This window comes from Semicossyphus pulcher, unplaced genomic scaffold (assembly GCF_022749685.1).
Source record: "Semicossyphus pulcher isolate SPU_LCO1_2020_fin unplaced genomic scaffold, fSemPul1.0.p SCAF_8, whole genome shotgun sequence".
NCBI lineage: Eukaryota > Metazoa > Chordata > Actinopteri > Labriformes > Labridae > Semicossyphus > Semicossyphus pulcher.
Window position 1 is genome coordinate 8,763,959 of NW_027211759.1, and position 23,688 is coordinate 8,787,646.

The following is a 23,688-nucleotide window of genomic DNA, read 5'->3' on the forward strand; positions in this document are numbered from 1 at the left end:
TTGTACCTGACCTGAGTTTAAGCTTCTCGCCACATTCGCCTACAGAAATCAATACCTGCAGCTTGTCTGACTTAAACGCACACACTGTTGCCCTGGCTTTAAGAATTATAGCACTTTTTCCGCCCTTCTCCTTTTTCGTCGGAGAAGGGCAGGCCAAAAGATTTAGTTTATGTCTTGAAGGTCATCGTTGAGGAAAGCTTTCAGTTTCCTGTGGTTACACCGTAAATGGACTGTACTTGTATAGCGCTTTGCTAGTCTTCCGACAACTCAAAGCTGCTCTTACACTACGTGTCACATTCACCCATTCACCCATTCACACCCTCTTTCACACACTGATGGTAAAGGCCTAATTGCCAATCTCCATCAGATCTATACACCTTCGGGAGCAATTTGGGGTTCAGTGTCTTGCCAAAGGACACCTCAACAAGTGACTGTAGCAATCAGGGATCGAACCTCCAACCTTCTGATTGAGAGACGACCGACTCTACCACTGAGCCGCAGCCGCCCCCACAGGTTTAGGAATGTTTGTTTGACAAAATTAACAACTTTGAAGACGCAGCTTTGGCTCTGGGAAATTCTGATCAGCATTTTTTTTCTTATTTAAAAGACTTAATCACCTTTTTGTCATTTTCAGGAAGTTCCACAAGAAGCTGGGGCAGCAGGCGTGGCTGGTGGCCGCCATCACAGTGACTGAATTCCTCATAGTGGTCAAATACGACCCCAACACCATCATGCTGCCCATCCCCTTCTTCGTCATGCAGTGCTGGTTTTTAGGAATCGTCCTCATCTTTACCTGGACCCTGTGGAGGTTCTTCATCCGGTAAGAAGTGGGGATGGGTTACTGGGCAGGGAGGAAGGAGAGACTAAGTTACTTTGAAAGCTACTTAAAGACTTAGGACATGGATGCTTCTTCATTTTGGTGCAAGTAATCCCTTAATATGACAACGGTCTGCAACTCTGAATCCAGAACTTCTTCATGTGTGATCCCATTTTATGAGATTTATTTTTAACAATAGGCCTTTATAACATGTTTTTTTTTCTCATGACCTCATGCAGCAAACTCTTGAGTTTACACCCTCTGTTGTTGAATCTGTCGAGCGTCGTCGTGCCCCAGCATGTAAAGCTTCTCGTCTATTTTCTCCCCACCCCTGCCTTTCCCTCCCTGCTCTCCTTTCTCCTTTTCTCCCCGCCTTCTTCCTAACTTCCTCCTGCTCATTGCTCAGCAGTAATGTCCATGTTCAGTGAGGTAGGTATAGGAGAGAGATGCTCGGCCCCGTCCACTCCCTCCTGTCAGCAGTGTTGTACTTAGTTTCCCTCTTAAATAAATCACTCTTTGGATGCATTATTCACAAGATCATCAGGATGCTCAAGACCACCTCTGCAGCATGGCACTATTCAGGTTATTTGTTGAAACACAGACGAGAGCCAGCCTGTTGTGTCAGAGTAATTGTTTGCACACCTCACACACTTTGTCGTAGTCGGCATGTTGATCAGATCAGCTCCTCCACTTCTCACGGTGCACCTCCTCCAGTCGTACAGCACAGTGCACCAAGGACTCTAAAGCATGCCATTTTATTGTAACTCAGACTGTGATGAAATCCGCTTGGACTTCTGTCTGTTATCCGTGATGAAGCGCACCCTGGAGGATATAAGAAGTGTCATGTGTTAAAGAACGTCATCATGAGAGAGGAAGTAAGCACATTGAATTCAGATTCAGACAACTTTATTTATCCCAAAGGGCAATTCAGTTTTTACAGTCCACACAGACCCATAGACTGTATAAAAAGATACTTAAGTATAAAAGTGATACTTAAACATCTCTATCGCCCCCTGCTGACTGGCTGCAGTATAGGTCATAAAGCCCGCCTCCTCCATGTTAACAGGTGGGACATGAGTCAAACTACAAAATCAAAGTACACGTCAAATACATTTTTCTCAAACATGGTTTCTGTCATTATAGTTAGTTCTTATCATGCTGATTTACGTCCAAGTTTACTTTTATTTAGTTATTTGATGCTGTCAAAATTATGATTGACAGCTCTGTTGAGAAATTCGGCTCCTGCAGCTGATCTGTTCCAGATAAGCAGAGTAGAGGAGGAATGGCGAGAGGAAACGTAACTGAAACAATCACTACAGTCATTGAAGTGTCCATACCTGTGAACGTTAACCTCAGACCAACACAAGAAGCTGTTCTGCTGTTAAACACGCCGATGTGCGGGATCCTTGTTGTTTTTCCGCTAATTTAAGTGTGTGTTTTGCTTAGTGGAAGTGGCTACGGCAGCGCCACCCGCTGATCTCTACTGCGCAGACTCTTGCTCCAAATGACGTCCCATTGTAAGATGGCAGCGCCTATCACTCGCTATCATATCGCTATTTTGGCTTCAATTCCGTACAATGAGAGCAGATGGAGACGCGTCATCCATCTATATATACAGTCATTGGTCCAGCACAGCGCACACCCATGACTGTATCTTTAGTTATAGAGTGTATCTGAATTATTGTTATTATTTCAATGAGCTAATTCTTATTTTGGAGGGGTTATAAAGGGGGAAAAAATGTGCATACTGATTTTTGCCGTCGATTACCATGGCAACGATGAATCTTTCAAAGCATTCGTGTCAGCCCTATTTTTAACGGACACACTTAGCCATAAACTCGAGCCCAAAATAAGCAGCGCTGGGAGGAACTGGAGCCTGACTTTCTATTAACTGCGTCTACTTTCCTTTTATCTCCTCACAGTGACATCACACTCCGTTACAAAGAGACCCGCCGACGCAAGCAGGAAGTCCCCTCAGACCGGGACCGTCCTCTGGGCAACGGCAGCACAGCCACCCCGTCTGGGCGGAGCAAACTGAACGGCAGCTCTGAGACAGTGCGGCAGAGGAAGTCCTGAGGAAGGGGACGCCAGCCTTCACCGACCGGATTAGCAGCAGCCGGACGGGAAAAGGGACGAGGTTTGGTGGGGAAAAATGAGAAGACTGAAGGAAGCACTTGTAGAGGCAAACAGATGGACACATGTACGTGCTGTGTAGATTTATTTTTGTGCCTACATGAACCAAGTAGTTATTCAACAGGAGGGGTGAAAGAGGCGGTTTTCATTCAGTGCATTGTATAGATATTGTCTTACTACAGGGATTTACCTCATTCTATTTTTTAAGAACATGTGGGGAATTATACACACGAGTAAATACATGTGTTATTTATACTTTACTTTGGATGCTGGGTGATGAGGGAGGACAACAGAAAAGGCTGAATCAGAGAGATGTATAATAAAGAGGCGGATAAAGGTGAGCAGGGAAGTAGGTAGACTCTTGACCAATGATGAACAGCAGTTTTATTTTCTCAGCTGCACTTTGTCTTAAAAATGAGAGAGGACATCAGGGACATTTCTGCCACTGTAAATATGCTTCCTTCTGTGTTGTGCAGTCGCAGCAGTGCAGGTGAGAGGAAGGAGAGTATTTGGAAGAGACTCATGTTCAATTTCAACCTGGGATTGTGCGTCAAAAATGTCAAGCAGCTGATGAAATGGAGCTTGGTTAATAAGGACACTTTTTTTTCGTCAGTTGATTCCCATGCATTTTTGAAAGTTTAAAGCACTCTTGTCTTAACGTTTGATCCCAGGCTTCTGCCGCATCATTCTTACACGTGGGAGACGACTTTCATATACTGTTCAGAGTTCTCATTCCTCGAAGCACTGAGCGCGAGGTCCTTCTGCGGACCCTCCCTCAGCCTGAAACAGAAAGAAACACCTAGCAGAAGCCTTTTCCTCCTTTGTTCTGGGAAGAAACAACAAGTTTGTTTAAAAAGAAAAGATCAAGATGTACCATATTCTCGGTATTTAACTGCTGGTATTATACGTGCTATATGGGATATAGTCGGGATGTTTTTTTTGTAGATATTTCGTCAGCACCGTCGTTGTTTCTTCAGGATAAATTGATTATGAACACTAGATTGTACTCAAGTTCCTTTTTGTTAAATGAGGTGCTGAGCAGCACTCTAATGAGCACTTCCATGACAATCACACTGATAGGAAGCTGTGCTCCCTATTGATGGAGACATGTTGGCTCGCATACAGCGGAGACGTGGAACAGGACTGTATAATAAGGCTGGGCTCGACCGACGGCTCCTTCACTCACATCAGAACGTGAATTTAAAATCTGATTCCTTTTATGCCAAATGTTTTTTTTTATTTAACTTTGAAGTTTTATTCAAACATGATGTTCTGAAGTGTCTGAATCAGCTGTAACCAAACGATCCTCGCTGAAAGAAAAGAGGACTGAAGGTTTTATCTTAAGTTGTGTATTGGTTTGTGAATAATACCAACTAGGGATGCACGATATTATCAGCACGTTATCGGTATCTGCAGATTATGGCTTGAAAATGCATCGGCAGATATGTCATGCAACTATTTTCCGCCACTAAATCACTTAAATTGGGCCTAAATGCTCGATGTTTCCCTTAAAAAGGCTTGACATGATGCTACAACATTAACTCTGCGCGAGTGTGCGCGTGCACTGAGCGCAGCACCCCTCTTCCGTCAAGCGTGGAAGAAGGGTGCAAGATGTCAAGCAGTTTTTAAAGTGTCCAAAACAGACAGTAAGGTTGTGCTCAGCATTGGTCATTGGTCCCAAATGTAATGACCCATCTCAAGAATCTGGCCACTACAATTAGAGTAGGCATGATATCAATTCCACGACAGGGGAGACATGATGTTCTCTGCAATTAGGTTGGGGGGAAAAACGTGCCTAATATATCGGCAAAAAGGGTTCGAAAATATCGGCATTTTGGCAAAAAATCCAATATCGTGCATCCCTAATACCAACCTTTCCAGCCGTGCGGTGCTGCCATATTGCACATGCAACAAGCCAAAGCTTTGATTTCACTCTTGCTTAAGCCATAAATGCCACCAGGACCCACCTGAGCTGCTCAAACCGCTGTTAAACCTCATTTACACTCCTTTGAATCTCAACCTAAAGCCATCAGGATCCTCCATCGCAGCATCCAGTTTTTATGTTACAAAGGGACATTGACACCCTCCCGTCATGTCACTGAAACCAAGTTTTGTTTGTGCAACTTTCTTATTTCTGCTTATTGAATGTCACTCAGCTTTACATGGTTTTTCATTTCCTTGTTGGTTACAAAGTTAAATGTGAAGCTGTAAATGAATCCAAACATTTTCTCTGTGCAGATTCTCCAATGAGAGAATAAGCTGCTTTTCTTTGTCTTATAAATGAGGAAAGAACTGAATATCTTTGGCTTTTTGGACTCCTGTGAACTGAAACTATTTGAAGACAATTATAAGTTATTAAATAACATCAGTTTTTTTAGAATAATCAGCAGACGTATCGATACTGTCAGTAACTGTTTGATGCAGCCTTGGTTATGACCTCGATAATGATGTGAAAATAAGCTTTACATGGAACAAACAAACAAAAACCATCGAAGTCAAAGGGAAGTAACACCTTTGCATTGCGTTCCAGTCTGTTAGAACTCTCACTGTTTACCAAACAGTCCCTCAGAAAGCTTTAGTCTTTGTCCTCTTCAGGTCTTGTTGCCGTCACAGAATCACCTGTACGTTTCTGTGCGTTACGCCTCATTGCGTCCCGGTGGCTTCATGCTGCAAAGTAGACAGCTTCTGTGAATCTAGCTCTGAAATGTCCTGTTGTAAACTAGGCTGATGTTTAATGACACTATTGTAATTATCTTGTGAATGTAAATCAGATGACACGGCCTGGTCATCGTGTATTAGTTTGTTTTGCCACAAACACCAAACTGACTTAGTAATTTCTGCAATGCTCGTTCTCATGCAGGCTGCAGATCATCTTTCATCCTACATACAGTGACAGCTGTGCAAATTTAGACCCTAAAAACCGATGTTTATCTGACATGTCAGAGGTTGTACTTGTTATCCAGTGCTGTGCTTACTCAGTCACGTGTTAACTTAGTAGAAGTTCAGGATTTTTTCTCCCCCCTTTGTTCTTAAATGAAAGCATTTTATTTGTGGGCTGTGGCTTCACTGTGTACCTGTGTCCATGCCTTCGATTGGTCAAGGTGGTTTTGTTAAATCACTAAACTTAAACCAACCCAAGTCATGACTTTGCACATCAGCTCTGAAATCGCACAAGAGTGAATCATAAACTAAACTCATGATTGAGCTGTGGGACGATAAAGGAACCCAAAAACAGGTCCCTTTCCTTTCGTGTTTGAGGGTTCGGTGTAGTTTCACCTGCAGCCACACGGGGGCGGTAGATGTTCTCTTACTGACGGTCTCTGCCCCCTCGCTCCTGTCTCCTTGACAATGATCATTCACAACTTGCTGTAAAAGCCTTTTTCAACATGGTTTGTGTAAATGTGAACATGTTAAAGATCATAAAAACTGAAATATGCTGCTGCACCACATAATTTTATAATGTTTTCAATAAAATCTACCGGAAAAACCTGAAAGCAGTCTGTTTGATTGTGATCTGCTACTTGTACAACCCTTAACAGACTCGCTGACTGAAGCTGTGTCCTCGCCGGGTGAACTGTTGTACTGTCATCCTGCAGGAAATGGATCCACTGATAAGACCAACCAGTTGGAAAAGTTCATGAAGCCCACAAGATTGTCATAAAACCCTGAAACCCTGCACTCTACTTTAACGCTCGGTAGCAGAAACGTTGGCTTTTCTTTCCTGTCACACTTTTGCCAAATAATAAACCAGAAACAACAATCAGAGAACAGCAGAAGCAGAACTAATACTTTGTAGCTGCCTATCTTTGCAATAGCACAACAATTTCCTCATGCTTTCACCAACTTGGGTTGATCAATCCTCATTTCCATCTGTGTGTGTGTTACAGTAACCAGACTGCTCATACACATTAGTTTGCCTACAGCAGTGTGCCTGGGTAAATGCAAGGCGTTGTAAAGTGCTCCTGTTCTTTGGTAGGTTGTGTTTTCATTTAAAGGTCTGTAAATTCCTCATGACTTCCTAGAGAGTCGTCTGTAATATAAGTTTGTAATCTGGCAATAATTCGGGTAACTTTAACATGTCGACATTTATAATTTGTCCACAAGCAAGTGATTGCCTTATAATCATGAGATACTAAGTCTTTATTTTTTAAATATTATGTCATTATATTGAGATGCTAACAGATTATTTTGAGGAACTATCATTTTTTTTAGCTAGTTTTTCATATCTTACAGGATAATTTTATTTCCATAAACAATTCAACATATAGGAAGATAAAAAATGTTCAATAATTGAATGATTTTCCAAGTAAATCATTCTGGCAATCAAAAAGTAACAAGTAATCAGCCAACAAAACTCAAAACGAATAAACAGTGTCAAGTTTTTCCAGATAAGTAGTATCAAATTACTCGGGGAAACTTCAAAGACTTTTAGAAAATAACCCCTCAACAGTTGCATGCAGACCATGCACTTTTTAATGGAATGGAAATGAGATATGTATTTTCATTTACCTGGTGTCTGACACATCCATCCATCATCTACACCGCTTATCCTATTCAGGGTCGTGGGGGGGTTCGGAGCCTATCCCAGCTGTCATTGGGCGAGAGGTGGGGTACACCCTGGACTGACACATAGAGACAGACAAACCTTTACACTTGCATTCACACCTACGGTAATTTAGATTCTCTCAATGAACACCGAGCATGTCTTTGGACTGTGGGAGGAAGCCGGAGCACACAGATGGAACCCAAGCATGCAAACTCCACCAAGAGATTCGAAACCAGGAACCATCTAGCTGTGAGGCAACAGCGCTAACCACAACACCACCGTGCAACCCTGTCTGAAACATATTGTGTTACAGCATGATTCAATTCAATGAGGAGCTAAAGACATTTCAAAATTAGAGCAGCAGGTCCCACTTCGTCTTTATTGCATAGTTTCATTAGATCTTTTCACCACAAACGTCTTCGCAAACACATCAAACTGATTAGAATAAACTTGCATATCACAGTTCACTGCAATAAACCCCAGGAAGAACATGGAGCTCCTCATGTGAAGTGTTTAATTCCTGGGGTTTATTCTGATATAAATACTGTTGTTCTCACACGTGTCTGCTTGTAGTGCAATCATCATTACAGGACTCCCTGAAGCAGCTGGGGAGCATTTTTAAATAACCCCTAAAAATTAAAGCTAAAAAAGCTGGTAACAGACACAAAGCAGTGCACTGAATAAACTCAGAGCTTGGAGTGTAGAATACATAGTGCAGTACAGAGGGGTCATTTCGCATCATAATATAAGAATATAACATTTTTAACCATCAAAATAGACTGCTTAGATATATATTATTTATGCCTGAGATCTTCCTCGGAAAATGTACCTCTGTCATTTTGGTTTAGGCTTTAAAAGATCACCCAAATGAGCTGGATTTTAAAGTGATAATCTCGAAGATTTTCATTTAAATAAATGTCTTTTAAGTCACTATCTATCGCCGAATGAGGTAACACAATGGTGATTGAGCCTATGGCCCACTGATGAAAGCCTTTGCATTTGCAGTATTACAGACTGGGTGTCTGTGGCGATTTTGGCGGGAAAAAAATCACAAGCGGCGCCCAGTTAGTGACGCGTTTTCCATCAGCCAGCAGTGGTTGGTCTGCCAGAGAGGGTAGGCGGAGCTAAGCGGCTGCTTTTCGGGTCTCTGCAAGTGTTGCGAGTAAACAGTAATCTACTATGGCTGAACAAACAAAGAAAAGATCGATGACTACAGATACAACTTCAAAAATAAGTGAAAATCCAAAGAAAAAGAAACAAATTTGACGCTCAGATGAAGGCAAACAGTCTAAAAAGGAAAGCGACCGTCAGCGAGGAAAATCAAGAGTTACAACCGGAGCCAACCGTGGACGTCACACATGCAACACTGTCTGGATATCTGGGAAATGTGCTCCCGCAATTACCGTTTTTCACCATAGGTGCCGCCAAAGAGAACCAAACTGAAAGCTTCGAGATTATAACTTTAAGGTTAAAGGCACAACAAGAGTATTCTTAGAATCAAGGTGGAATCAGATGTGACAGTATATAAAATACAACTGTGCAAAATAGTTCAATGTGCTCAGTTTCATCCCACACATTGACACACGTGTTTGACTGGGATGTCTGGTTCTCTAAATCAAAGCTAAAAAACACACAGTAAAAGAATGATTTGTATAGATTATAAAAATTGGTACTAAAAAAGGACAAATTTAAAAATGCATCAATTAATAACTAAGTGATTAGTTTTTCAGTAACTATCGATCTTCTGGTTAGCAACAAGTTTACAATCCAATAGCTGCCTCTTTCCAGGGTCAAAGGAAACTCGTTGACATTAAGAAAATATTCTGATATTAAATATCTTCTATTAAAACAAAATACCTAGATATAAAAATAGCTCTTGCTTATCTTTCTAAGATCTGACCAGTTTGAAGCCCTGGCCCGTGTCCAGTATCGCTGGTGGAAACATGTTGAGCTTGACTCTCCTGAAAAATCGCATGCAGGCCTCGCAGAGCCACAGCGATTCAGACTCCCGCAACCCCAGCGCCAACTGCACCACCGGGTTGGTCACCCTAGGGAAGTACATGCCCCAGTGGGTTGTGATATCACTTCGTGTAGGCAGTTGCAGCTTGTAGTCGCTCCAGTGTTTGGAGATGCCGTAGGTGGCAGAAACAGCCCTTCCCTTCTCTGACCACTTGATGTTGCTGTTTGGGTTGCAGTTATACTCCACCCACTGAGAGGTGAAGTCTCCGAGCTGCGGGGGGTCCCGCAGCTCCACGTCGGTCACTCGAGCGAGCGTGGCCCCCTGCACGGCCACAAACAGACCCTCCACCCTCCTGACCTCCTCCACCCACTGAGACGAGTTGTTGCAGTCGAGCACAAAGATGAGGCGCGAACAGGAGCTGCCGTTCTTCTCCCTCCACCACTCCAAGATCTGACCCATATGCAGAGTGTCTCCTCCTGATGGGGAACACAGACACAAACTATTCACGAGGAAAATATGTCCGATATGAAACTCAGATTATTAAAAATACAAGGAACTGAGAAGCGGGTTAGATTCAAAGTGTGACCACTGACAAAAGACACAAAACCAATATCCAGTAAAAATCTTGACCTTAATTTAATGCACACTACTTTAAAAGGCAAAACTAATCACTTATTTTAGCTGCTTTAGCCCCTCTAACCTGCCAGCGCCCACTCTCCAGAACGGTGACTGTGACCGCTGTAGAAAATGACGTAGGTGTCGTGGCGTGGCCCGTCTGCCGTGCGAAGCTCCAAGAAGGTTTTAATTTTGGCCTGCAGGGCGTCCTGGGTCATCCCGCCGGTGGAATAATCGCAGCCAAAAGTCTCTATCAGGTGGTGGGCAAAGAAGCGCTGCACATTGTTCAACATGCCTGTAGAGCGTTTGTTCAGCTCGTGCACCTGGTCCGGAGGCAGCAGCATGGGTTGACCGTCAGGACTGCAAGACAGAAAACAGGAAGGAAAATTAATTAGGTCTGTTTAATTTACCTTTCATCGCAGGTCAGGGGATGTTTAATGAGTCAAAACCAACTTCATGAATACACACAACGTGTAGAATTACAACTAATGCAGTATGTTATCAGACATTACCTGCAGTAGTTAGTGGGGATGACCACGCCGTAGCCCACACAGGTTCCTCCCAGGCTGTTCCCGAGCTCGTAGAAAAGCCCGTGGAAAAGAGACTCCAGAGGCAGGATGAGCAGAAACATGCTGACAAAGATGCTGCTGGAGGCCTGCAGAGCACATTGCACGTTATTGATCATGGACATGACGGCAATCAACCATCAAAAGACTTCATCAGGTCATCTGAATTAGAGATGTTTGGTTCTAGAGCCCGATGTATATGGTGTTTTTTCAGATATCCATTCATTCTTCTGCATCTTTCTTAAACAAGTAACTTTACATATTACATATTACTTTAAATATTCTAGGAAGACGTTTTGGTCAAAACATGGTCATGCACACGTATATAGTAACAGAAGATCTGTGAATTAGATAGCAGTGGTCTAACACATTTAATGCATTAAGTTCTGTGATGTTCAGCTGATAGTGTTGTATCTCTCAATGAAAGGTTAAAAAAAACAGTATGAAGCCTGGTCACCCCTTACCTGCCAACAGAGAGCAGCCACAGCAACAGTTAACAGCAGCGTGAAGCCAACCAGGCGTTCCGACATCAGGCAGAAATGTCTCATGCCCTTTGAGGCCATCACCTTGTCCAGCCCAATGACACCTGACCCCGAGAACAAGCACAGCTTCTGGCAGTCACTGAGCTTGCTGTGGAAGCCCCACACTGCAAAGATAAACACCATGTGGCATGTGGCCCAGAGGAGCGCACAGACAACAAAGATTGGGATCATCAGGTACCACTGGTTCAGGTCTGTCAGCTTCCGAGCGGCCAGGACGATGAAGGTCACCTCCAGCACCAGCAGAGGCAGGAGGGACAGTCGGCGCCAGAGGCCACGCCGCACCAGGAAGGGCTGCCAGCGCTCTGTCACAGACAGACCGCTGAAGTAGACATCCAGCAGAGGGTCGCAGATGAGCTGGCTGAAGAAGCAGGCCAGGGCAAAGGGGTTGGTGGTGATGTTCAGAGACTTCATGAACAGCACGCCAGTGATGACAGCGAAGCAGACCAAGTTGGGAAGAGCCAGGACAGCCTTCATGCGGAGGGCAACCATGACGATTGCCAACGCCACCAGCAGCACCATCACGCTGAACGACTTCTGGATATGAAGCACCGTGCTGGCGGCGGCAAAGCCCACAAGCTCCAGTCGCTCCGCCGAGGTGAGGAAGGCAGGACAGTACCTCGTACAACCAAACAGCCTCTCCAGCAGCGCCCACAGCGTCCTAAGAGCCACACTGGCCAGCAGCATGTAGTTTGCCACCTGCTCCTTCAAGTCACTTTCCAGGACGGGACTGTTTAGGAAACACTGCAGTCCCAGCAAGAAGCCAAACAACAGGTGGAGGATACTGCGGCTTAACCTCTCCATGCTAAAGAAGTAGTACATCACAATTGCTATTCCGAAGACAACTATAGCCAAAACGAAAATGACAAGAAGAGTGGACTCCGCCGTCTTCTCCCACCGGGTGTAGAGCCCCAAACACAAGGCGACCAGCAGGTTGAGACTGGACAGGTAGCCCAGACACCGGACAGACGACCACATGCTCACCTCCCCGTTGACTTCCTCCAGCCGGGTCATCGCTGCATGAAGGCAGTGGCTGACACAGTAGCGCAGAAAACGGAACATTTTGATTCAAAAGATTAGCTGTCCAAAGCCAAACATAGGCACTTAAATGAGTTATAACCGGGGTACGTTCCGTTTTGATACATAAAATGTCGCGACTCAAAAAATAAGTTAAGCTAGCTAACTTGTTGAAAGTAGCTAGCTTAACTACAGTAGCCACTATCGGTGCATCTTCGCACCAGTCAACGTTAGCACAAATAAAAAACTATTACATCCTGACATCGTTGTTTGTGTTATATTCTCCGAAACAGGCTCAAAGTTTTTTTAAAGTAGCCCCCTACAACCAGTTGTTGACATTATAGTTAAAAAAGTTTGTCACGTCAAAAGTTTGGAATCAGATGACGGGCGCCATGACTCTGACTTCGACTACGGCAAGCGCTAATGGTCAAAACTGTGAAGAAAACGAAAACGTTGAAGGCATCCGTTTTTTTACATCCGGAAATATCAAATTTCATAGCTGCTTTGCTATTAAAAGTTATAGAGAAGACTAGCACCTTAAAACTCATTTGGTAGAAGACTGTAAACTTGATTCCCTTCCTTTTTTTTCACCCCACTTATTGTTTATTTTACTTTATTCTTACTTTCTAACTGATGCTTGTTTGTTGTCATGCGAAATGACTTTCTACTGATTAATATGCAATGCCATTCATTTTATTGTATATCAGTTTTGGTTGTTGTTGTTGAATGAGGTCAAATTTAAATAAAGTTAAAAGAAAAACCCTTCTTATCATAAGCACTACAGAGTAGTGTAAAGACAAAATAACCCACGCAGACACCATAGATTTACATTCATTTATAAAAGAGAAATACAACCATACTATAAGCACACATTGTTCTGCATTGTTGAAAATGTTGATAATGTAGATGAACCATTTCATGCAAATGGGCCAAAAGAAACACTGGAAGACAGATGCACCATTTAATCACAAAACACGCTTTTTCAACGTCTGAACATGTGGAACTGTGAAATGTATTTTTTTTTTCTGTGAAAAGAGAGAGAGAGTTATCAGCAGAGAGAGAGAGAGAGAGGTGCATTACCTGGAAAATGATATGGGAATGGGAACAACACACTGCATTATATCAACACTGGAAATGTTGCTTGTTATCCATTAAAATGGCAAACAGAGAAGTGGATAGTTTGTATGTTTTGTTTAGCTCAAGAAGCTTGATATCTTTTTTTTGTTGTTTTTAAAGAAGTGAATTTCATTTTCCGCAGTGGAATGAAAGTCTGCTTGCAAGATACAGTAAATAAAAACAAAGAAGGCACCTTAGACGTACTGGTTTTACCTTACGGGCCCATCATACTGGCTGTAAAACTGTCATCATAGGAAAATAATTACATTTTGTGGCACCCTTTGGGATCAATTATAAAGTGCCACTGACAAAAAACACGATTCATTCCTTCATTCACACTGACCCGACCACAGCCACACACTTAGCCTGTTCAGGGACAGGCAGGAACACACACTTACACTTCACCTGGTAGTGTCTTTAGCTAAAACCTCCCCCTGTAGGATACAGTATTTTCAGATCTGGTCTCGCTTGCTATTGCTAAAATCTACAGTTTATCACCTGTTCCAGAGGTTCTGTATGACAAAACGGTAAATTAGTGCAAATCTTTTCTGTCGAGGTGAAATTTTTAGATTTTGAGGAGCTCAGATCTTTTAAGGAGGCAGAGCACTTTTCTTTTTTACACCAAAGTTACAAAATTGTGGACACTGGTGCTGTAAATTCCTTTTGATATGAGTCACTGACTTGCAGTGTTGTACCATTTCTCCGCCTGAGAACAAAAACGCATCTGAAATCTAACAGGAGATAATTCAGTATTAATATTAGCGAGGACAACTAAGAGGAAAGAAAAGTGTAATACCTACTTTGAAACACTCGTACCTTGTTACACAATGAGTCAACACAGTTAAAGTTTCACATTAGTAAACCTAGTAATACTCCTACCTACCGCACGGTTCTGAAAATGTTTAAAATGCTACAAATACCACTTTCTTGTAAAAGATACACAAATCATTCAGAGGATGCCAAATTAAAAATGGCATTGCCACACTCAACACTGGACAACACCAATGTTTTGACTGTTGAGAATATATTTTTCGAAACCATGAAATTTTTTTTTTTTTGTCTGGGAAAACTAAATGCACATCAAGAAGTTTCAGAAAGTCGAGCTGCATGGCTGTGACAGAAGCAAGCATACCAGTCCAGTCACTTCATCTTAGTCTCTCCAGTGCAATCAAACTCCTGTCACACTGCTCGGGTTGCTGTATTTGTCTGTTGTACTAAGCCGCCTGCCACACTAGCTTATTTAATAGAGTACAGAATGTAGACAAGCTGACTTTTGTTACCGAGAGCTGATTGGAAGATGGGATTGAAATCAAGGAGAAGGGAGTTTTCAATATCTTCAGGGCATTCGCTTTCCAACTCTTAAAAAACCTAGATATTTATCAAAATATATCCATCTTAGTGTGTGTCATGAGTATATGTGTGCGTGTATGTGTGTTTACTCTCAGAGGAGCTTGGATTTGAGAAAATAATCTGTAAACTTTGCTCTTTCACACTGTGCAAACTGCATTATTTTGGGGAGAGGGGGGAGAAGTGGGAGAAGAATGCAGCAGGTTAAATTTGGCAGCGCAGCAGTTGAAGGGGAGGTGACAGTTCCGTAGAGAAAGGGAGGAGCAGGAGGGGCGGAGGGGGAAGCTGGTCTAGCCTAGCTCTGCAGCAGGATGGGGTCTTCTAGCTCATGGAAGCCAGGCACCGAGCTGCTCTGGCTCTCCCCAGAATCTGAATCATAGGGCGTGTCAGGTAGCTCCGTGAAGCCCCAAGCCAGCTGGTCATCCTCAAACTCGGAGCGCACCTGCACGGGCACGTCGGCACACTCTTCCTCCTCGTTGGAGTGGAAGTCCTGAGGGATGTAGAGCATCTCAGGGTAGTTGCGGGACACCAGGTCGCTGGTGGTGGCCAGACACACCTTACGGAAGGCGATGAGATGCATGTGGGAATACTTGATGTATTTATAGCGCTTGAAGCCCAGAGACTCCACTGCCACGCGCCAGCTGCGCATCATGAGGGCATGGCGGTTTTGGTGGGAAGAGTCGGGCGTGATGATGAGCAGCAGGCCGTGCAGCTCCAGCAGCTCGTGGGCCTTCTTGCAGCAGATCCAGCGCTGGTATGGGGAGGGGAAGTAGGACAGGAGCAGTGAGAAAACCACCACGTGGAAAAGCTGGGCAGGCAGCGCGTCGATGGGGTTGTGGAGCTGGCGGAGGAACGCCTCGACCGCATCGCCGGCGAGTTGCAGAGGCTGCTGAAGCTGAAGGTTGAGGAAGTCACACTTGTACACACTCTGTAGAAGAGACAACAGGCAGAGCTGTCAAGTGGTTCAAATGTGTTTTTAGCTCTTTTCATGAGCTGTAATTGACATTGCACATAAGTTGTTCTCTACTTGCAGCTGCAGAATGCAAATCGCTTTTTGTTCCGCTTTTTGCCAAATGTGTCTAACCACAACACTGATACCCCTGCATGAGTCATCTCTGGTGTTGCTCTTGCTCTGTAAAGCCAGCAATGTTTTGGCAGACAGGAAAAACCTGTGCATTTTATTTGTATCGTCTGAAATGCAAAACATGTTTTTAACAAAAAGTGAGCAGAATAAATAAAGCACTCATACCTCTACTGCAGGCACTATGTCAATACCAACTGTCAGGAATTCATCAAACTTCAAGAACGGGTTGAAGCAACTTCCCACATCTAGAAGGCGCATTTTCCCCAGCTGAGAGATCGAACTGTAACACAAATGTGGAAGAAGTGTCACCGTCAACAGTTTGCTGTCAAACCACCATGTGAAAGTGCAAAAGTTAGCTCCAAGAGCGCCTCTTTGTCTGGCTACTACACAAAAAACACAGACAACAATTACATAAAAAAGCCCTTTGCACTGTTAGAATTAAAATGTCTGACTGCTACAGTATATGTTATTTGAGTATTGTTGTTAAAAACAAGTGAGGACATACTAGTATTAAATCTTAATGATCAAAATGATCTTATTTTACAAACACAATCGTCATTTATAATAATATAGTAATAATATACAATACATACAGTTTATAGAATATTTCTATACAATCAGCACCTCGTTATTCACAATGATACCACGCATTGAGACAAATGTACAGTTACTTTCACAGTGTGTTTTAATACAACCTTTTTTCCTTTCTTGCAACATTTCCTGGTTATTTTATTCTACCTCACGGAGCGAGGGATAATCGTGAAGTAAAACATTCCTCAGGAGTCTCACAGGCTGCATTCAGACTGCAGGCAAATGTGGCGCAAATCTGATTTTCTTTGCTCATATGCGACTCGGGTCTGTTTTTTTCAGGACAGTGTGAACAGCACAAATCACGTATATTTTCACATCGGATTTGGGCCACTTTCATATGTGGTCCTAAATCAAATACAGGTGTGATGTTGTGCAATGCGACCTGGGTCTGAACTGTCATATCAAAATTCATGCGACTTTTACTTCACTCTCGATCGACAGTCGTCACAATTCTGCGCTGGCGGGAGTCAAACTAAATATAAACATGGAAAACGGCTCCGACTCCACACCTCTGTACTGAAGTAGCAGCCATTGCATATTTAAAAATGTGGCTCTCTTTTTCCTTATCTTCCTTATCATCTGCTGTCAAATACGCTGGCTTCCATGGCACCCTTGTTTGTTCCCGTACAATAGCGCACAGTCTTTTGCATGCGGGTCAGTTCAGGACTGTGACCAGTTCACACTGCTATCTGATATTGGCCACATTTTAAAAATAACGTGAACAGCCAAAGAAAAAAAAAATCGGATCTGAGCAATAAATCAGAATTGAGCACTAATGCTTGCAGTGTGAACATAGCCTAATATTAGCAGAAATCGTAAGCACCTAAAGTATTGCACACTTGGGCCACTATTTGGGCTTCATAATTTGAATCACAAATTGAAGATGGCTTCAAGATCAATGTGCATATAGATATTCAGTATTCCATATTCAGAACTATTACACTATAACACTTTTGCCTGGCTGGAATGGCCAATTTACAAGCTTTCCAGATGGAAAAACATCATTACTGCAATTATTTTCCCCTGTAACAGGTGACAGTTTAGCCCCTGATTTATACTGAACATTAGGTTTAGAGGATGAGTGTGACCGTATTGTTAAAATGAAGCATCCATAAAAAAAAGTCAGACATTTGCTTTTGTTTTGTGAAGTTTAATTCTTAGTTCAACTTTGATTGTCGGTACCCTTATTGTAAGGCTTCCTGTCATTAATAAAATACAGTATGTTGGTTTCTTGTAAGTTTAATATATGGTGCACACCTTATACAATTAGGATGTAGTTTGGATTTTGGGAGACAGACTCTAGCATCTACACGTAAGGCAGAAGAAGTTCTTGCAGCAGCTTACCTGGGGATGGTGCTGTACGGTTGGGCACTTACAGACGCTGCAGTCAGACCCATGGCGAGCGCGGCACTTTTCTCATCCTTTTCTAACATTCTTTTCATCCCGCCGTCCAAAAAATATTCTTGACAGACACTGTGGAAGTGGAATCAAAGCAAACTTCACTGTGAAACTGACAAAAGCACATCCTACAGGTTCAGATGAGTCAGACTCCACTGTCATGAGGTCTAAAACTGCAGCTGAAGTCAGACTTACCTGCGACACCAGTCGATGCGTCCCTCTCCCTCGCAGTTTTTGGTCCAGTGGTTGTCAGCTAGATTCTTCATGGCGAGGGCGTACTCGCTCAGCGTCTGCTCGTCCTCACAGTGCTCGCGCCAGATCTTGTCAAAGTCGCCCACTGAGAAGAAAAATCAGGAGGGAAGTTACAAACAAAAAACAACACAGCAAGTAAATCCGATCTCTGAGGAATCACTTGAAGCTTGCAAAGTTAGATTAAGCTCATCACATTATGGTCTGACCCTGCTATCCAAAGAAAACATGCACAACTTACTCTGGACAGAAACTCCTTTGAACAAATCTGCTAAAAAAAATTTTTACTGCTGCATTGCCTACATGTTTACTCATCTCTGCCAACACAGTAGAAGAACTGTGTCTCTATTATAATAATCCCCACAAAAAAACCCCTTCAGCACATGTTCACAGTCCCTGAGAAGTTTATAGCCCGTAGCAAAGGCAAACACGCTGATGAGGGAGAAATCCCATGACCTCAACGAAATAACTCTTCATCAGATTTTACAGAAATGAAAGCACAACAACAGGAGTGTTGGTAAACAGCAGCACTCTGGAAGCATGACCACTGGGATTCAATGCCAAGCCTACCAGATCATGCTTTACTTATTAACCAATCATGGGGTCTGCTCGCAGGAAGACTTCTCTGTGCTGTTCTAATCTCCAAAATAAACTATTCTCCATTATTCTGAATGTTTTCTGACTGAAAATGATTAATTAAAAACATGACTGGACCTAACATCATTTAAACACACTAGATTAGTGTTATGTAGTTCTGTATGGTGGCAAAGTAGGACTGAGCCTACACAGGAAATCCTTACCTCTTTATGTATTTCTGCACCGTTTGCTGCAGCACAACAGTCAGACTCGAGAAAATATGAATGAAACCATTTTTTTTGGATGTTTTTGATGATTTTCTTTAACTTGTAATATGTTTACTTTGATTTTTGAGAGCAGTTAAATGGTCAAATGTTTGCTTCAGAGGCTGTCAAATTAAACAAACTGGTCAATCATTCCAGAAGGAGAAAACTTAAAGGGCCAGTTCACCAATTTTCAGTCCTATCATGTTATTATGGGGAGCTAACACCATTATGGTAGGAAAAAAATGAAATTTCCCTCTGTGCCTTTGGAGGACGCCATCAGCTTCTCCGATGGGCTCTGGAAAACCTCCACCAGACTACATTAAAACACATCATCTGGCGGTGGCAGCTTGCTAAACTACACTTCCTCAATCTAGTACGCCCGCCTCTGATGTCTTGTTCAAAATCGGCGATCCACCGGTATATTGTCGTCATATTTCGGATTCTGTACCTCTCTGACTGGTTGCCTGCAGTGATCAATGTCCTTGACTGGAAAATGGTAGTATATCACTCCAACGTCTCCCGCTGGGCCATTCCTTTCAGAGGGAGGGGCGCAATGCACGCTGGGTGTTGTAGGAATGCAGAATGGGCGAAACCACAAGCTGCTTGTACAACTTTCTCCACAGCTATGGCGCCAATTTCAAATATTATTGCTTCTATCGATTACAGAGAACACCAGCTTTGACTGACAGTGGCTTTTTCCAGGGGCGAACTGCTCCTTTAAATCATATTTGTAGCTTTTATTCTTGCACTGTTTAATACATGCTACAGCATACATACTGTTGGATGTTGCATTGCTACAGTAAGAAGACAATGATGAACTAATGCCTGGTCTCTTTTCTCATGGCAAAGATTTTGCACATGCCGTTTTGAATTTGCAGTGTTTTACACAGTCTCCACAAGGACTAAGCACGTCCTTGAAAAGAGTCTCTGCATGGGTAGGCTCTCTAAGTTTTTTAATCTGGGGCACTTCAGCTTCTGGTCGGCACTTAACTCACTACAACTGCAATCGGGCCACATCCTCAAGCTGGAATAAACCTTTTCGTTGGGACTATAGAGTGAAATGTCAGTATCTTTTTCTAGCGTTGAATGTGTTGACCACTCTGACACTGATGTCATGCGTCAGCGCTGTGTTATTGTGTAAGGGGTTTTCCAAACTTCCCATTTCACATCATGCTCTTATCCAGACTGACTCATAATAGGAAAGAAGAAGACAGAGGCTTGCTGTCAGGACAGACAAGTGCTAATTAACACATACATATACTTGTGGATATACAACCGTGATACAGTCATTATAGCTTTTAAAGATCCATTAACTTTTTTGACACATGTAAATAAGCTGTACTTTGATTGTATGTTGTATCCAAACAGGGAGAGTAGGTTCTTGCTTATTTTATTTGCAAACACTTGTGGGTGAAGATCGATAAATTAAGAGCAAGAGCAACCTCTCTGGTGAACTGGGATACAGTATCATCACTATGAGGTTACTGTTTTGAGCATGTTTGTACTTCCCCAAATTGTAAAAGCAGAAGAAAATCTTCCCTAAAGTGACATCTGAAGTGTCAGTTTGGACTTTAATTTTCTATATAAGCTGTAAATTATGAAAATATCCTTTAAAAAGTAGAAATACAGTAAATGTATCAGTCTCTGTTGTTCTCAGGTGACCCTTCCTCCACCAAAGTCAACATGATGCTAGACCTCCTAACATGTACAAAAACTAGAAATAGCATGCAACAGGAAAGAACAGGTTTTACTAATACTGTTTTACGAAGGTGTTTCAGGATATTTGCATCAATCATCAGTTTGGGCCATACAGTCATACCCTTACATTACTCACCTGTTGTGCCACCTCTGCACTACTCCCTTGCAAAAGATCCGATTCAAACTCTTTTCTTTCAATGTAGCAGAAATTATAGTCTTTGCCTTAGCTACCGCAGCCACCTCTAACCCTTCATATTCATCCCTGCAGTTTGACATGTAATCAACTCCTAAGTTTAGATCCACTCACACGTGCTTCAGCCTCATGTCCTCAAACAAACTATGTTTTTACTGTCGATGTAATCAGCATTAGTGTATCAAAAGTTATTTTGAGGACATTATCTGATGCAAGAACACTAATACTTGCGACGTGAAGCTAATTCGGTTGTAAAAGTTGCACCAAATGTTTGTTGAGTCCACAGAGTTATCACTTATGGGCAATAAAGAAGCAATAGAAAGTCATTCATTATTAACAGAAAGACTGTGCTATTATCTCTTATTAGTAACCTATTAAGGCCTCTGTTGTCATTACACTGGTTTAACAGAGAAATAACACATGCGTACACTAAAAACAACAGAAACAGTTGCAGTGCATGTAATGTTATTGTTAAGCAGCTTTAAAGGCCTTGCTTGCTGAATGCAACTCCGATTGCGGTCAGCCTCCATAACAGCTTCAAAGCAGGACCGTTACCTTCGAAGGCTCACGTTAGCAAGCACAAAAAGCTATCTTTACTCGGACTTATGTTAACGGAAACGAATAAAATGTTGTATTTTTGAGCTAACGTATAGTGTTAGCCACTCGGCTGCAGAGCCACAGAGAGACAGAGGGGCCCATCGAGGCTGCTTACCCTCTCTGTATTTCCTGCGCAGTTTTCTGTGGACGTTTTTGACGACCCCTGACAGCTTCTCCTGCTCCCTCATGCACGGTGCTACGTCGGGGATCGCCATATAGAACAGCTCCTGGTGATTCTCCGTCTCCCCTGTCTCGACATTGTCCCTGAGGTCCATAGCACCGCACCGCCGATGCTGCCTGCCTCCGCCAGTAGCTTCCCCTTTTCCCAGCTGCAAACGGACCGGCGAACCGGTGCACCGGCCAACAACACGCGAGCTGATTGGCTGGCTTTGACACACATGCCTCCGAATTGACAGTCCGTCGTCCAATCACAGTCCTGGATGCGTACCTGAAGCTCTGAGAGAGTGCCGTGGAGCGTTTATGTCCCTCCTGTAAATCCCACAACTCATGAAGTCATCCAAACAACATGTGACATGACATGACATGACAGAAAAGATAGGCTTGTTTCTGAAAAAATGTTTTCATGAATAATGTCGAAATTGATATTAAAATAGCTTGTTCTTCGTTGAATATAAAAACTGTTGAACCATTAGAAATGTAACTATTGCAAATTATTTATGTAATTTTTGTTCTTCCTTTATATTCTTGTTTATTTTTGCTTTCATATCAGTTATTAATTTTAAACAGACCCATTTAAGATATATATTTAACACTTTAGCATTTGAAAACACATGTAACTTATTATTATGCTTTACTGTGTTAAAAACAGCATAAATACTAATATACTAATATAATATTATACAGTGCCATCTAATGGAACCAGTGTAATCTTCCTTGTTTGGGCCACAGCTCACGACTGTACCTGACATCTTTCTAATCAGCTGACAATGTTTATATATACCTGTACATTTAAGTCGGTTTAAATCAAAAGTAATGAGATATGCAAGGATTATTTAAGGGAGTTTAGCTGTTTTCTTACAATTTCAATGCTGCTTTTGTCCTGATTGTAAGTTGAATTCAACCATGTAAGGGCAATGTAGCTGTATTCAGAGATTTTTTTCCCTAGACTGCAGTTATAAATTCTTTTAAACCCCTTGCCAGAACATAAACTATCCCTCTCATCCAGAAATAACACAAAGCACATGATGGTAACATCATTGTTTGTTTTAACAGAAGCTGCAGCTAGGTCTGCTTTACGCAGTGTAAAGCTGTTGAGAATCTAATGTCATTACACCATAAAATCCTACTAATATGACTTGGTATTAATAGAGTTTCATCATGTGAGGAGTCACATAAAGACTCTGGGAGTAAACAGGAAAAGCTGTTTATGTGTTTTAGTATTTTCTCACTGTTTTTAAATATGTGTATGCTATAGTGTGGGTCTGATCAGCAATCAACACATTTTAAGGAAATATCTTATTTAACAAACAAAAATGTGTCATTAAACTCTTCATGTATAAAGTCAGCACAGCTGCTCTTTGAGCTCATTTAATTTATGACTGCACTCAAATAGAAAGATCTAGAAAGAGTTCAGACAGGTGTCTGTCAGTGTGGAAATGAGGACAGTTATCTGGCTGCAGTCTAAACACTGTGGTTGTTATCAGAATATGTAGCCCAACAGGTGGAGGGTTCAGTGAACATGCTCTTGTGATACGTGGCCAAAATAAGCTCCAACTGCACCGCTAAAAAATTTAATTATCATTGCTCTCATGGTTTTTTAATTGCTAGGAAACAACTTTAACTTAAGGTCCAAAAAGCAGGGTGACCTGTTATAAAAGTTAACAGATTATATAACCATACTGACAGAAGAAGTTTGTTTCTGTTTATTCAATCTTCTTTATTATTCATAACCTGTAAAATACAGAAAGACCAGGACTTACTTACTTACTTACTTGCAGATAAAACAGTCGACATAAATCACTCCCCCTGAGGATTATGATTTGACTTTGAATGTATAAGTCATTATTTGCACGGATATTTGTTCCCTGACTTGTCCAAATGTTGCTCTGTTTCTTTAGTTGGCTAAAAATGTTTATCTAGAAAAAGTGAGTGTTAATCCTCACAGTGGACTGCCTGGAAACCCCCTGGCAAGTGCATTACTGCAGCTGCGTGCAGCTCAAAAACCCAGTTAAAAGCCAAAGTTCAACCAGGAAGTCCAGTGACTTGAAGTGATTCTGATCATTCATTATCACACTAAACTATTTTGAAGAGGCATTGAAAGCCGTCTAGAATTATGTCCTAAACTTGGTATCAAGGTTTGTCCTTTTTTAGATCAACATCGTTTTAAAGAGAAGAGTCATTCTTTCCCAGTGAAAGATAA

The 23,688-nt window shown here is 42.3% G+C and overlaps 3 protein-coding genes across 3 annotated transcripts in view; 1 reads left to right on the top strand and 2 right to left on the bottom strand.

Moving 5' to 3' along the window:
- The window catches only part of ptdss2 (phosphatidylserine synthase 2), a 28,396-nt gene extending 21,961 nt beyond the window's left edge, over positions 1-6,435 (top strand). The window contains exons 12-13 of the mRNA XM_069687070.1: positions 635-820; positions 2,740-6,435. Of these exons, the coding sequence (XP_069543171.1) occupies positions 635-820; positions 2,740-2,893 (340 nt within the window). The 3' untranslated portion in view covers positions 2,894-6,435. The remainder of the gene's footprint in view (positions 1-634; positions 821-2,739) is intronic.
- Positions 6,436-8,770: 2,335 nt separating this feature from the next.
- LOC138613212 (transmembrane protein 168-like) lies at positions 8,771-12,580 on the bottom strand. The gene is made up of 4 exons (XM_069686832.1): positions 11,102-12,580; positions 10,584-10,726; positions 10,157-10,431; positions 8,771-9,932 (listed from the first exon to the last, which is right to left on the bottom strand). Exons 1-4 carry the CDS (start codon positions 12,236-12,238, stop codon positions 9,385-9,387), a joined length of 2,103 nt encoding a protein of 700 aa, XP_069542933.1. The 5' UTR covers positions 12,239-12,580; the 3' UTR covers positions 8,771-9,384.
- A 433-nt stretch (positions 12,581-13,013) lies between these two features.
- On the bottom strand, positions 13,014-21,643 carry samtor (S-adenosylmethionine sensor upstream of mTORC1). The gene is made up of 5 exons (XM_069686396.1): positions 21,424-21,643; positions 17,925-18,066; positions 17,676-17,804; positions 15,906-16,020; positions 13,014-15,584 (listed from the first exon to the last, which is right to left on the bottom strand). The coding sequence occupies exons 1-5, from the start codon at positions 21,581-21,583 to the stop codon at positions 14,952-14,954; spliced, it is 1,179 nt and encodes a 392-aa protein (XP_069542497.1). The 5' UTR covers positions 21,584-21,643; the 3' UTR covers positions 13,014-14,951.
- Between the last annotated feature and the right edge of the window lie 2,045 nt (positions 21,644-23,688).

What these genes read in the sequence shown, in the direction of transcription:
- LOC138613212 (XM_069686832.1), bottom strand. Translation starts at nt 12,238, where the DNA reads ATGTTCCGTTTTCTGCGCTACTGTGTCAGCCACTGCCTTCATGCAGCG. An exon ending in TGGCTGCTCTCTGTTGGCAG is followed by an intron (nt 10,727 to 11,101) that starts GTAAGGGGTGAC and finishes TGTGCTCTGCAG; the next exon opens with GCCTCCAGCAGCATCTTTGT. An exon ending in TGGAGAGTGGGCGCTGGCAG is followed by an intron (nt 9,933 to 10,156) that starts GTTAGAGGGGCT and finishes GTTCCCCATCAG; the next exon opens with GAGGAGACACTCTGCATATG.
- samtor (XM_069686396.1), bottom strand. Translation starts at nt 21,583, where the DNA reads ATGGACCTCAGGGACAATGTCGAGACAGGGGAGACGGAGAATCACCAG. An exon ending in CGCATCGACTGGTGTCGCAG is followed by an intron (nt 17,805 to 17,924) that starts GTAAGTCTGACT and finishes CCACTTCCACAG; the next exon opens with TGTCTGTCAAGAATATTTTT. An exon ending in CCGTACAGCACCATCCCCAG is followed by an intron (nt 16,021 to 17,675) that starts GTAAGCTGCTGC and finishes TTTGTGTTACAG; the next exon opens with TTCGATCTCTCAGCTGGGGA.